This window comes from Rhinopithecus bieti, unplaced genomic scaffold (assembly GCF_001698545.2).
Source record: "Rhinopithecus bieti isolate Rb0 unplaced genomic scaffold, ASM169854v2 scaffold_63316, whole genome shotgun sequence".
Classification (NCBI taxonomy): domain Eukaryota; kingdom Metazoa; phylum Chordata; class Mammalia; order Primates; family Cercopithecidae; genus Rhinopithecus; species Rhinopithecus bieti.
In genome coordinates this window covers 1,948,056-1,959,959 of record NW_016824497.1, presented here as the reverse complement: position 1 = coordinate 1,959,959, position 11,904 = coordinate 1,948,056, and the positions used below count along the sequence as shown (strand labels likewise).

At 39.5% G+C, this 11,904-nt stretch overlaps 1 protein-coding gene across 1 annotated transcript; it reads left to right on the top strand.

Moving 5' to 3' along the window:
- The first annotated feature begins 260 nt into the window (after positions 1–260).
- On the top strand, positions 261–10,823 carry LOC108522258 (myosin-IIIb-like). The gene is made up of 4 exons (XM_017862338.1): positions 261–429; positions 8,190–8,296; positions 8,669–8,715; positions 9,541–10,823. The coding sequence occupies exons 1-4, from the start codon at positions 261–263 to the stop codon at positions 9,677–9,679; spliced, it is 462 nt and encodes a 153-aa protein (XP_017717827.1). The 3' UTR covers positions 9,680–10,823.
- Positions 10,824–11,904: the final 1,081 nt, after the last annotated feature.

Below are 11,904 nucleotides of genomic sequence, written 5' to 3'. Positions count from 1 at the left end.
TAAAAAAAAAAAAAAAATGATGTCCAGGCCTTGACCTGGGCATTAGTATTTTAAAAGTTGAACAACTGGTATCATGTGAAAAAAATACTCTCAGTTGGATTTGAAAAAACTGAACTCTCATTTGGGCTTTGCCTCTAACTGTATAATCGCTTAGTCTCACTATGCCTCTGTTATCTCTTTAGGGTTATTCGGCCTTCCTAAAATGAGATGAAGTAAATAAAAAGTACTTTGCAAAACAAGAGTTGCTACATAAAAATGAAATGGTTAGGGGAAGAGACACAGAACCAGAAAAGACAGGTCACGTCTTCAGAAGCTATTTCACGGGAGTATCCACTGGAGTACCATGCACATGGTCAACCCTCATTGAAGAGAAAGACTGTCGAGCTGACAGCTGGGTTACTGTCACCTCCAAATACCCTGAGAACCTTGGTCAGAGGAGTGACGCACCTCCCTTTATGCACAGAGTTGGCAGAGCCCTGTAAATTAATTGCACAACTCTAATCCTATTTAAATGCCCCAGGGGTATAGCTTATAACCTCATATAGGATTTGCCATCTGTAAATCTAGAACACTGAACACTGTTTGCTTAAAGGGGATGTTTCATTTGGCAAATGAACCTGAGAACACCTTATCCACAAAATGGCAATCAGATCAGCAATCACACTGCTCAGAAAGTATCTATGCCTGATGAGGGACCACAGAAGGGTGCCAGGGACTATGGCTCTCCCAGGATATTCTCTCCCTTTCTTCCTAGGACCCCTGTGCATTGCTTGCCCATTCCTCAGGAGCCAAGAACCCATTCTGCCCACGAAGCTGGGGAATACATGGGCTGCATGCCCCATCCTGCCCTTCCTTGAAGTTGTCCTTCCCTTCCTTCAATCTTGCTAGGAAATTTACCAGAACTGGCACATCTGTAGCAGATGATGAAAACTAAAACATTAAGTTTTAGAGGACAGTGTAGGAGGGGGCATTTGTAGCCAAAATAGCTGCAACTCAGCAAGTCAAATGGAGTAGAAGACATTTTCTTCATCTCTGAAATCTTGGAAGAAGACAAAAGCCTCATTTGTGACTTACAACTGTGCATGAATTAGGGTTGCCAGATTTAACAAATAAAAATGCAGTACACTCAGCTAGATTTGAATCTCAGATAAATAACCAATCATTTTTTAACATAAATATGTCAAATATTTCATGGATGTAATAAAGAATTATTGGTTGTTTATCTGAAATTCAAATCTAACTGTGTGTCTCACTCTTGTCGCCCAGGCTGGAGTGCAATGGCGTGATATTGGCTCACTGCAATATCTGCCTCCCGGGTTCAAGTGATTCTCCTTCCTCAGCCTCCCAAATAGCTGGGATTACAGGTGCATACCACCATACCCAGCTAATTTTTGTATTTTAAGTAGAGACAGGGGTTCACCGTTTTGGCCAGGCTGGTCTCGAACACCTGACCTCAGGCCATCCCCCCATCTCAGCCTCCCAAAGTGCTGGGATTACAGGCATGAGCCACTGCACCTGGCTGAGCCACCGCACCCGGCCATGTCCTCCATTTCATCTGGCAACTTTAGCTTGAATATACCTGCATGTTCAATAAAAAGGAAAGAAAAATTAAATTTACAAACCAATTGTTTGAAGTTATGTGACAGATTGACTGAATTCAGCTATTTATCTCTCACCAAGGACTTGGGCACGTGTGCAGACCAGTGTGCCGGTTTGGGATTAGGAAGTAAGGAGTATGCATTTGCCAGTGCTCCTGAAATGCTATCCAAATTTCTTCCATTTTCTGACAGATTTAGCTCCAGTTTATTATAAAATTCTATAACAATTCAGAAGAGAAAGATGTGTTAAAGATCTAAAATATGGGCCGGGCGCGGTGGCTCAAGCCTGTAATCCCAGCACTTTGGGAGGCCGAGACGGGCGAATCACGAGGTCAGGAGATCGAGACCATCCTGGCGAACACGGTGAAACCTCGTCTCTACTAAAAAATACAAAAAACTAGCCGGGTGAGGTGGTGGGCGCCTGTAGTCCCAGCTACTCGGGAGGCTGAAGCAGGAGAATGGCGTAAACCTGGGAGGCGGAGCTTGTAGTGAGCTGAGATCCGGCCATTGCGCTCCAGCCTGGGCGACAGATCGAGACTCTGTCTCAAAAAAAAAAAAAAAAAAAAAAATCTAAAATATGAAATCAGAAGGTGCAGGGCAGGGCAGGGGGCTGGGGGGATGTGCAAAGATTCTTGAAAAGAAAAGAGACCTATTTTAAATGCAAACTGGTGTTCATAACATAATATACCTTTAAAAGCACAGTAAGGAGGTAGTTGCCAATGTACAACAAAGTGGAGAGTTTGGTTTGTCTCACGGGCATCTATGCAAGGTAGTAACAAGCCACTTTCAGAATATGAGCATTATGGTCCTCAAAGTAAAAACTCACATTTAATGTGAATATTCAGGCTGGACGCAGTGGCTCACGCCTGTAATCCCAGCACTTTAGGAAGCCAAGGCAAGTGGGTTGCTTGAAGTCAGGAGTTCGAGACCAGCCTGGCCAAAATGGTGAAATCCCATCTCTACTCAAAATACAAAAAATTAGCCAGGCACAGTGGTGGGCACCTGCAATCCCAGCTACTCAAGAGACTGAGGGAGGAGAATTGCTTGAACCCTGATGGTGGAGGTTGCAGTAAGCCAAGATCGTGGTACTGCACTCCAGCCTGGGCAACAGAGCAAGACTCTGTCTCAAAAAAAAAAAAAAAGTGAATGTTGAAACTTGAGTTGCCCAGTTTCTCTACATAAACTAATCAAATGAACTAGGTAACTATCCAATAACCATATTGTTTTATATCTTAATGCAAACTGACTGGCCCAAAAGTCAAAAGACAGGGTTCAAGTTTTCACTCTGCCACTTACGAATTGAGCCTTTTTTGCTTATACTTTCTTCATATATGCAAAGAACTAACAATTTTGGTACTATGTGCCTTATTGATTTTTTAATATTTAAATTTTCAAGGGAAAAATTATGATAAACTTCTCAATGCATGTACATGCATAGATTTAGTCAATGTGCTGTATGTTATTTTACATTTTACTTCTTTTTCCAAGTTTTGAATTTTCTTCTGTCAGCATCATACACATTTATCACTGCTTTGTCAGTGACTCAACAGTTTTTATATCCGAGTTAATTTCTTCTCAATTATTAAATATGTATCATGTTTCTAGCTTTTTTCTGCTATAAAAAGTGTTATTATGTCTGTCTTCATACAAATTGTTTCTTTTTCTTTTGGTTTACTTCATTGCAACATATTCCTTGGAACAAGTTGCTTAGTTCTGGGGGTTTTTTCTGTTTTAGTTTTTTTTTTTTTTTTTTTGGAGACCAAGTGTCACTCTATTGCCCAGGCTGGAGTGCAGAGGCACAGTCTTGGCTCACTGCAACCTCCCTCTCCTGAACTCAAGGGATCCTCCTTTCTCAGCCTCTGGAGTACTTGGGACCACAGGTGCATGCCAATATGCCTGGCTAATTTTTTGTAGAGATGGGACTTCGCCGTGTTGCCTGGGCTGCTCTCGAACTCCTGAGCTCAAGCAATCCACCCACCTAGGCCTCCCAAAGTGTTGGGATTACAGGTGTGAGCCACCGCACCCGGCCAGCTCTGTTTATTGCCAAGTTGTACTTCAGGAGGCAGGGAACCTATGGACTCTGCTGTTTCTCTGGGGCCCCTCCCACATTGTCTTTTAACCTTTTGGTGTATGAATTAATAGAGAAGCAGTAGTAATTGTTAAATTGAAGCTGTTTGTCAGGATAGTTCAACATTTTTCAGTATCTTGTTTTCTAACTATATTTCTCTCTCTCTTGCCTCAGACTTTCTACATTATGGATGTAACTTCTATGGGTATATATCTTTTAATTGTTTTTATCTTTCTGTTGTACTTCCTTTCATCTTAGTTTTGTTGCTGTCCATCATATGGAACGTTTTACTTTAATATAATTAAACCCATGCGTGTCACTAATCACTTAACATCTTAAGACAGCATCCTGTACTAGATTGAAAACAGGGACTTTGTCTTATTTCTCTTTAAATTTTCCACAAAATCCAGCAAAGTACCCTGTATATAGGATAAATGTTAATATGTCTGTATTTAAGTTATATTTTTGCATATTGCTATTAAATTGTTCCATTAGCATTTATTAAACAACGATCTACTTCCCAATTATTTATTTGGTTGCTTACAATGGATCATTATATCAGTGACACTCAGATTTCTTGCAATGGCAAAGCACCTGGAAGTTACAGCATTCTTTTCTGAACATTGTGAAATATGGAAACATTAAACTTAAAATAATGAAAATTATAATTTGATGCTAAATCAGATAACTAGCTTATACCAGATTCTAGTACAGTGTAGAAACCATAAGATTAGACACCAACAGTTGTTTTTAAGTAATGGGAGAAATATTAAAATTAAGAACATTCTATCCAATAACTTAATTCCTTATAAGAATCAGGAAAAAAATAAAAGCCAATGAAACAGCAAGTTCGTCAAGAACAAAAGTTGAAAATCATAACGTATATAAAGCATTACCAGTTGAGACAATATAAATAAAAATCTCTGATAAAATGTAAACACTATATAAACATGAAGTCCAGCTGAACTAGGCTGAACTCTAGCTGAACCCAAAAACTTCTTAAGATCAGTCTTTTGAGTTACCATGGATGGAATTCCTGCCATATTAGAAAGTGTAAGGGAGAGTGGATGTCAGACCTCCAGGGCATGCTTCACACCAGCAGCCTGACCTAAGGACACTTCTCTTCATTGATCTATAAATCAGAAAGTAGATGACACAAAAGGGACTCACAGCTTCACATTCTACCATATTGCAGAGTATGGACTTCACAAAGCAAACAAGGAGGAGATGTGTTGGAACCATCAGAAAGAACTGCTGTGTTCTTTGTGTTCTGAGAACCTTGCCAGCACAGCAGGCTAGATTCCTGTGCTTTGCACAGTGATCATGAAGAGGTGGATGAGAATGTCTATTAAGGCTGTTGGAACCCTCTGCAAGCAACATTGTTTTGCTATGCTAATTAATATGTTTTCATTGAGGCCGGACATGGTGGCTCACACCTGTAATCTCAGCACTTTGGGAGGCCAAGGTGGGCAGATCACTTGAGGTCAGGAGTTCGAGACCAGGCTGGGCAACATGACGAAACCCATCTCTATTAAAAATACAAAAAATTAGCTGGGCATGGGGGTGTCTGCCTGTAATCTTAGCTACTTGGGAGGCTAAGGAAGGAGCATCACTTGCACCTGGGAGGCGGAGGCTACAGTGAGCTGAGATTGTGCCACTGCACTCTAGCCTGAGCGACAGAGTGAGACTCTGTCTCAAAAAATATATATAATATATAGTATATATAATATATAGTATATTATAATAATATATAGTATTTCATATTTTGTGGTATATAAGTATATATAATATGTGTATTATTTTAATATCATACATTATAAGTATATAAATATGGGTAATTATATCATATAGTATAGTATAATATGTGGTATTTTTTGTATCATCATAGCATTATATAATATGTGTATATTTTAATATCATATACATATATAATATGGTATATTTTATATCATATAGCATATATATATATAGTATATTTACATATGTAGTATATTTATATATTGTATAGAATATATAGTATGTATATGTAATATCTGTAAATATAATATATAGCAATTAAAAAATAAGATATGTAGTATTATATAGCATGTTATAGGCGGATATAGTATCGTAATATAGCATGTTATATGTGATATATAAGTATGCATATATAATATATATATATATATTATAATATTATATATATAATATGTTGTGTATAATATATAGCATAATCATAGATAATATATAGTAATGATAACATATAGCATTTTATAGGTAGAACAGTATATAATATATAGCATGTTATATATGATATATAGTATACTTATATATAGTATATTCGGTATATATATATAGTAATTTATATATAGCATATTATATAATATAGTTTATATAGCATTGTATATAATATATAACATCATCATAATAATAGTAATTATAGCATTTTATAGTAATATAGTTAACATACTATATAGCATGTTTTAGATATATTAGTAATATTGTATAATATCATAGTATGTTATATATTTTATATAATGATATAGCAGCAGTTGTAAATAATATATGTATATAATGTATAGTATATTGTAGATAATATATTAAGTTAGCATAAGATAATATGTATATTACCATTCTTATATAGATATAATACATCAGCATATTATATTACTAGGTATATCATATTTATATTTGTTTCATTGAGCTTACTTTTACTTAACCGATTTGACTTTAAAAAAATTTTCCCTCCTTAGAAAGACAATATCCTATTAAGCTGGGTGCAATGTCTCATGCTGGTAATCCACCACTTAGGCAGGCCGTCGCCGGCAGATCACTTTGGGCTAGGATAGTTCGAGACCATAGCCTGGCCAACATGAAAACCCCATCTCACAAAAAACCTCTCAAAAAATAAAACAAATTTGCTGGGTGTGGGGTGCCACTGTACTTGGGAGGCTGAAGGCAGGAGACATAGGCTTGAACTGGGAGGCAGAAGTTACAGTGAGTAGCAGATCTCACCCACTGCACTCCAGCCTGGACAACAACGAGACTATCTCAAAAAAAAAAAAAAGGGATCATATGCTAAGCGTCAAAAAAATTAAAAAACCTATTGGAACAAGAAGTAAGAAACCTAGGGTGGTACCACCTGGCACTTGATCTGAGATGAGCATTCAATTTATGGGCTCAGCTTCTTCTCTCGCCCGGCGAAAAAAAAAAGGATATTCTGATGGCTAGTCCTGATAGTCTCCTTTTTTTTTTTTTTTTTTTTTTTTTAGACAGTCTCTCACTCTGTCACCCAGGCTGGAGTGCAGTGGCGCAATCTCAGCTCACTGCAACATCTGTCTCCCGGGTTCAAGCAAGTCTCCTGCCTCAGCCTCTCGAGCAGCTAGGACTACAGGCACCTGCCACCATGCCCAGCTTATTTTTTTATTTTTAGTAGAGATGGGGTTTCACCATGTTGGCCAGGCTGGGTTCTGATAGTCTTGTCCAAATATAGCTGTGTCCCAATTCAAGAAAAATCAAGATACAAAACTTTGTACTTAGGGAACAGATATTTTGCTATTAATAATGGACCTTGCTAAGCCACTCTCTACTTTTAAAATTCCCCCAGAATTTTTTTAAATTGTGGAAATCTCTGGTGAAGTTAAAGTATGATTCCAAGTAAAATCCCCAACTCTTTTTAATGAATAGCTTATAATAAACACTCTGTCCTCCAGGATAGTGATGCTTTTCTCTAAACAACAATATTCATGGACAATATTCTATGACAGGGGTGTGTGTGTGTTGCCAGGAAATTAGAACTGCTGAATCCTGATTCAGATATAGAGCCAAAAGGGCAGTAGATCCGTAAAATCATTTGCTTGGAAGGGAAATGAATTGTGACTTCTTCTGACTCCATTGGTTTCTTCATCTCCAATGTGCTCTTGGTCCAGGGTTCTGAAATCAGGACAAACAAGGAGAGACTGCTTCATGTAATCATGCAATCATCCTTTCTCCTTCTCTTTTCCACTACCTCCAGAAACTGCATGCATCAGTGGTATTGTTCAAAGCCTTTCAGTAAATTTTAGCTCAAGCCATTTCCCCCGCCCCCAAAATGTATCCCACCAAAAGGTTTGCTTCTCATCTCCCCAAGAGTATGTGTGCTCCAGATGTTTTTGAAGTCTCACTGCAGGATGTGGTGCAAACCATCCCAGATTGCTTTGGTTGCCCTAACAGTCATCGCACTAAGGGCACCCTACTCTATAAAGGCTGACCACCAACTTATACTTCACCAATGTGGAAACACCAGCTTGCTTTCTGTCACCCCGGACCGCTGATTCAGATCAGAAAGCTGAATGCGAAGTTACGGACAGTGGCCCTTGTTTACACTTAGCAATCTGTGTGTATTTTTTAGGATGGCATTTCTCCTAACATTAGCAAAGCTTTTAATATGCCCACTAAAATAGGACACAGTTTCTACTAAGTGCGTTTATGTGAAGAGCCATTTTTCACTTAATTTTCCCAACACCTGGGACAGTTTACAGCAAAGTTTTGCTATCTTTTTTCAGGTTCAGAAAATGGTCTCGCACAGAAGCAACGAACACCTCGCCGACGATGTCAGCAGCCCAAAATGCTGAGTAGCCCTGAGGACACTATGTACTATAACCAGTTAAATGTGAGTTCAAAGTGGCCATAAAGCTGTTTCACTGGCTTTGTTTCCAGTTAATAATTCTGTTATTACTACCTGTTCCAGCCCCTGCAGCCCCACCCCCACCCTCATGCTCTCGTCTTGAACATGTGCTTAGGCTCTTTATCTGTTGCTTTCATGTCAGGATGTCTGCCTTCACGGTGAATAATTGATGTGGTTTATCAAAGACGAGCAAGATGCATGCTTCATCAGGCTCACTTGAGCCCTTTGATCAAAAAAATTATGCTGTGACTTCTGATATTATCAGCATCTGCTTGCATTCAACACAAAATCACTTTGAATTAAAAATTAACGACTTGCTGCTTTGCTTTGACTGTGTGTTCTTGGCCCTCTCCACAGGGAACTCTAGAATATCAAGGGAGCAAGAGGAAGCCAAGAAAACTTGGGTAAATATCTGTCTTCTTAGTTCTAAGCAACTGTAAACAGAAGGGGTCCTTTGTGATATTACAGAAAATGCAAAACTTTCCAGAGAGGCTTTTAAAAATATGCAATCCAGATATTGCCACTCTTATTGACACTGGAAATTACTTTTCACAGTAGCAAGTATACAAAACTTAAATCTATTCTATCCAAAAAGGTTGAAATTGTCACCTAAGGGCAAATGTTATTTCTCATAATTATTCCGGGGAATTGTACTTTCTTCATAATTAGAGACATGTAGTGGGTTATATAAAACTCTCCTTCCACAAATAAGAGCACGCTACGAAATACAAATAGGCCACTTCCTCCACATTATCCTACCCCTGGGCCTTAAAACATGCACAAAGAGAAACATGCCCCACTGGTTAGACAGAGGATAGTAAGGAATTTGTCATTCATTTGATTGTTAGCATCTCAACTGAGAATAGCAATGAAGTATATAACGGTAATAATTAGAGAATTGGAGGTCAGAAGGAAAACTTTCTCATCTAGAGGGAACCAGATGGAGACAGAGAGTTCAATTGCATAAATCAAGTTGCAATATGACCACAACTTCCAGACACCACAAAACTGGACCCATTATCAGTGCGTGACCCAAAGGTGAAGGGCTTCGTAGATCAGACCCTGGTACCTCTGTACTGGGAGACCCTGAACCACCTAAGCTGTCCTTCCCCTTCAGTGTTGGAACCCAACACTGTTCCAGCTACTCACATGACTTTAGCTGCCCCAGTGATGATTGTAACATTTGTTTTCTTTTCTTGTTGAAAATCCTGTTGTTTTCTTTGTTGCAGCCAAATCAAAGTACTTGATGGAGAAGATGAATATTACAAATCTCTGTCACCAGTGGACTGCATCCCTGAGGAGAACAACTCAGCCCACCCTTCCTTTTTTTCTTCATCCTCAAAAGGAGACTCTTTTACTCAACATTGAATTGTACTTCCTAACCCCAAATCTGTCCAGAGTAGTAACATTCATGGTAATCGACTGTCTTTGCATTAGTAAGTACTGACATGGGGTCAGCTTCTTTGGCCATATGGTCCATGCCTGAGCCTTACCGAACAACTTGCAGATTCCAAAACATCTTATCCTATCTCTACCACTCTCCAACATCTGTTGTGCAGCCTGAGCTGGGCGCTCCCTTCCTTTCCCATCCCATGAGTCCCTGTGGGTCACTGAGAACACCTTTACAACAGTATAAACAGCCATGCATGCCCCCAGCGTCTAGGAAGATAATGGACAGTCTCACCACAGTCTAATCATGGACACTGATAATATTTCTTGATTTTTTCCTATCAAGTTACTTTTCAATCCATTCAGAATCTGCCCCAGTGGAGACCCAGGAGTCCCTTACCTGCACTCTTCTCCACCCTCCCACCTTTGCTGGGCTTTTCTATCACTCCTACCTCCCCCAGAGTCAGGGCTCCATTGCTGAGTGCCCCATCCTGGAGGATTGGCCCCAAGATCTCCTAGGACAGGATAATCGCCTGTGTTTAGGCAGAGAGGCCTAAATCTTTCAGCTTTCTTAACCCCTCTCTTGTTAATTATTATGCTGAGAAAGGCTTTGCCTCTTTATTTCACCTTGCCAAGACACCCACACTACTTTGGTAGTGAAAAGAAAGGAGTGAGTGGGAAAGTTTGGACCTGTCGCTTTGGTGACACGGAAAGTCCAGGTCACTTTATTCTGTAACTCTCCATTCACTGGTCAAATAACTCCATGAGGCTCTCAGTGGCTACAGTGGAAGGACCTGATATTGTCCATCTTTGTGTGCACAGAGCCTAGCACAGGGCCTGGCAGAGGGGATACCTAGTGAATGTAGACTATGTGGAGAGACTTAACTAAGTTACACAAGCATATCTGACAGGAACGTTACTTTCAATTGTATGTTACATATGATTAATCACTTTTTGTACACTATAATCTCTGATTTTTCACTACATTTTGGATAATTCTATTGTAATGATGTTAGATAATACAATACTCAATATGATTCAATATGAGAAACTTTTTTGAGCATGTACTTTATATAAAACATGACAAAATTGCTGTGTGATGTAATCAAAAACAAAGAAGCCCTATAAGACCCTTTCTCTAGAACAGATGTTCCTTTTTTTTTTTTTTTTTTCCTTTTGAGACGGAGTCTCGCTCTGTCGCCCAGGCTGGAGGTGCAGTGGCGCGATCTGCAGCTCACTGCAAGCTCCGCCTCCTGGTTCACCGCCAGTCTCTCCTCGCCTCAGCCCTCCCAGAGTAGCTGGCGACCTAGCAGGCGCCACGACACCATCGGCCCGGCTAATTTTTTGTATTTTTAAGTAGAGACGCGTTTTCAGCCTGTGTAGTCAGGTGATGGTCTCGATCTCCTGACCGTCATGACCGCCCGTCTCGGCCTCCCAAAAGGCTGGGAATTACAGGCTTGAGCCACCGGCGGCCCCGGCTAGAATAGATGTTCTTAATATTTTTTTTATTCAAAGATATGTAGTAGATAGTATGCAAGAAAAGCTGGGTGCAGTGGCTCAGGCCTGTAATCCCAGCACTTTGGGAGGCCAAATAGATGTTCTTAATATTTTTTTTACTCAAAGATATGTAGTAGATAGTATGCAAGAAAAGCTGGGTGCAGTGGCTCAGGCCTGTAATCCCAGCACTTTGGGAGGCCAAGATGGGTGGATCCTGAGGTCAGGAGTTTGAGACCAGCCTGACCAACATGGTGAAACCCCATCTCTACTTAAAAAAAAAAAAAAAAAAATACAAAAATTACCCCGGCATGGTGGCGTGTGTCTGTAATCCCAGCTACTCAGGAGGCTGAGGCAGAAGAATTGCTTGAACCCAGGAGGCGGAGGTTGTAGTCAGCTGAGAGCACGCCACTGCACTCCAGCCTGGGCAACAGGGCAAGACTCTGTCTCAAAAAAAATAAAAAATAAAAAAAAATAAAAGATAGTATGTAAGAAAATACCTAAAATTTGAGAGAAATAACCTTGAAGAAAATCTCATCAGAGTTTTGAAAGGGAACACATTAATAGGCCTTTTATGGAGATAAATAATGAAATGAGGCATTTAAAGATCTCAGAAATTGTAATTTTACAAGAAAAGAAATAAATATAGCCAATTTTCAATAGCTGAACTTCACCCAAAAGGTAATGTTTATAAGATAAGTAAGTAGAGC

Coding starts and splice junctions, on each gene's coding strand:
- LOC108522258 (XM_017862338.1), top strand. CDS start 261: ATGGTTAGGGGAAGAGACACAGAACCAGAAAAGACAGGTCACGTCTTC. Junction 430..8,189: donor CAAATACCCTGAGAACCTTG/GTCAGAGGAGTG, acceptor ATCTTTTTTCAG/GTTCAGAAAATGGTCTCGCA. Junction 8,716..9,540: donor AGGAAGCCAAGAAAACTTGG/GTAAATATCTGT, acceptor TCTTTGTTGCAG/CCAAATCAAAGTACTTGATG.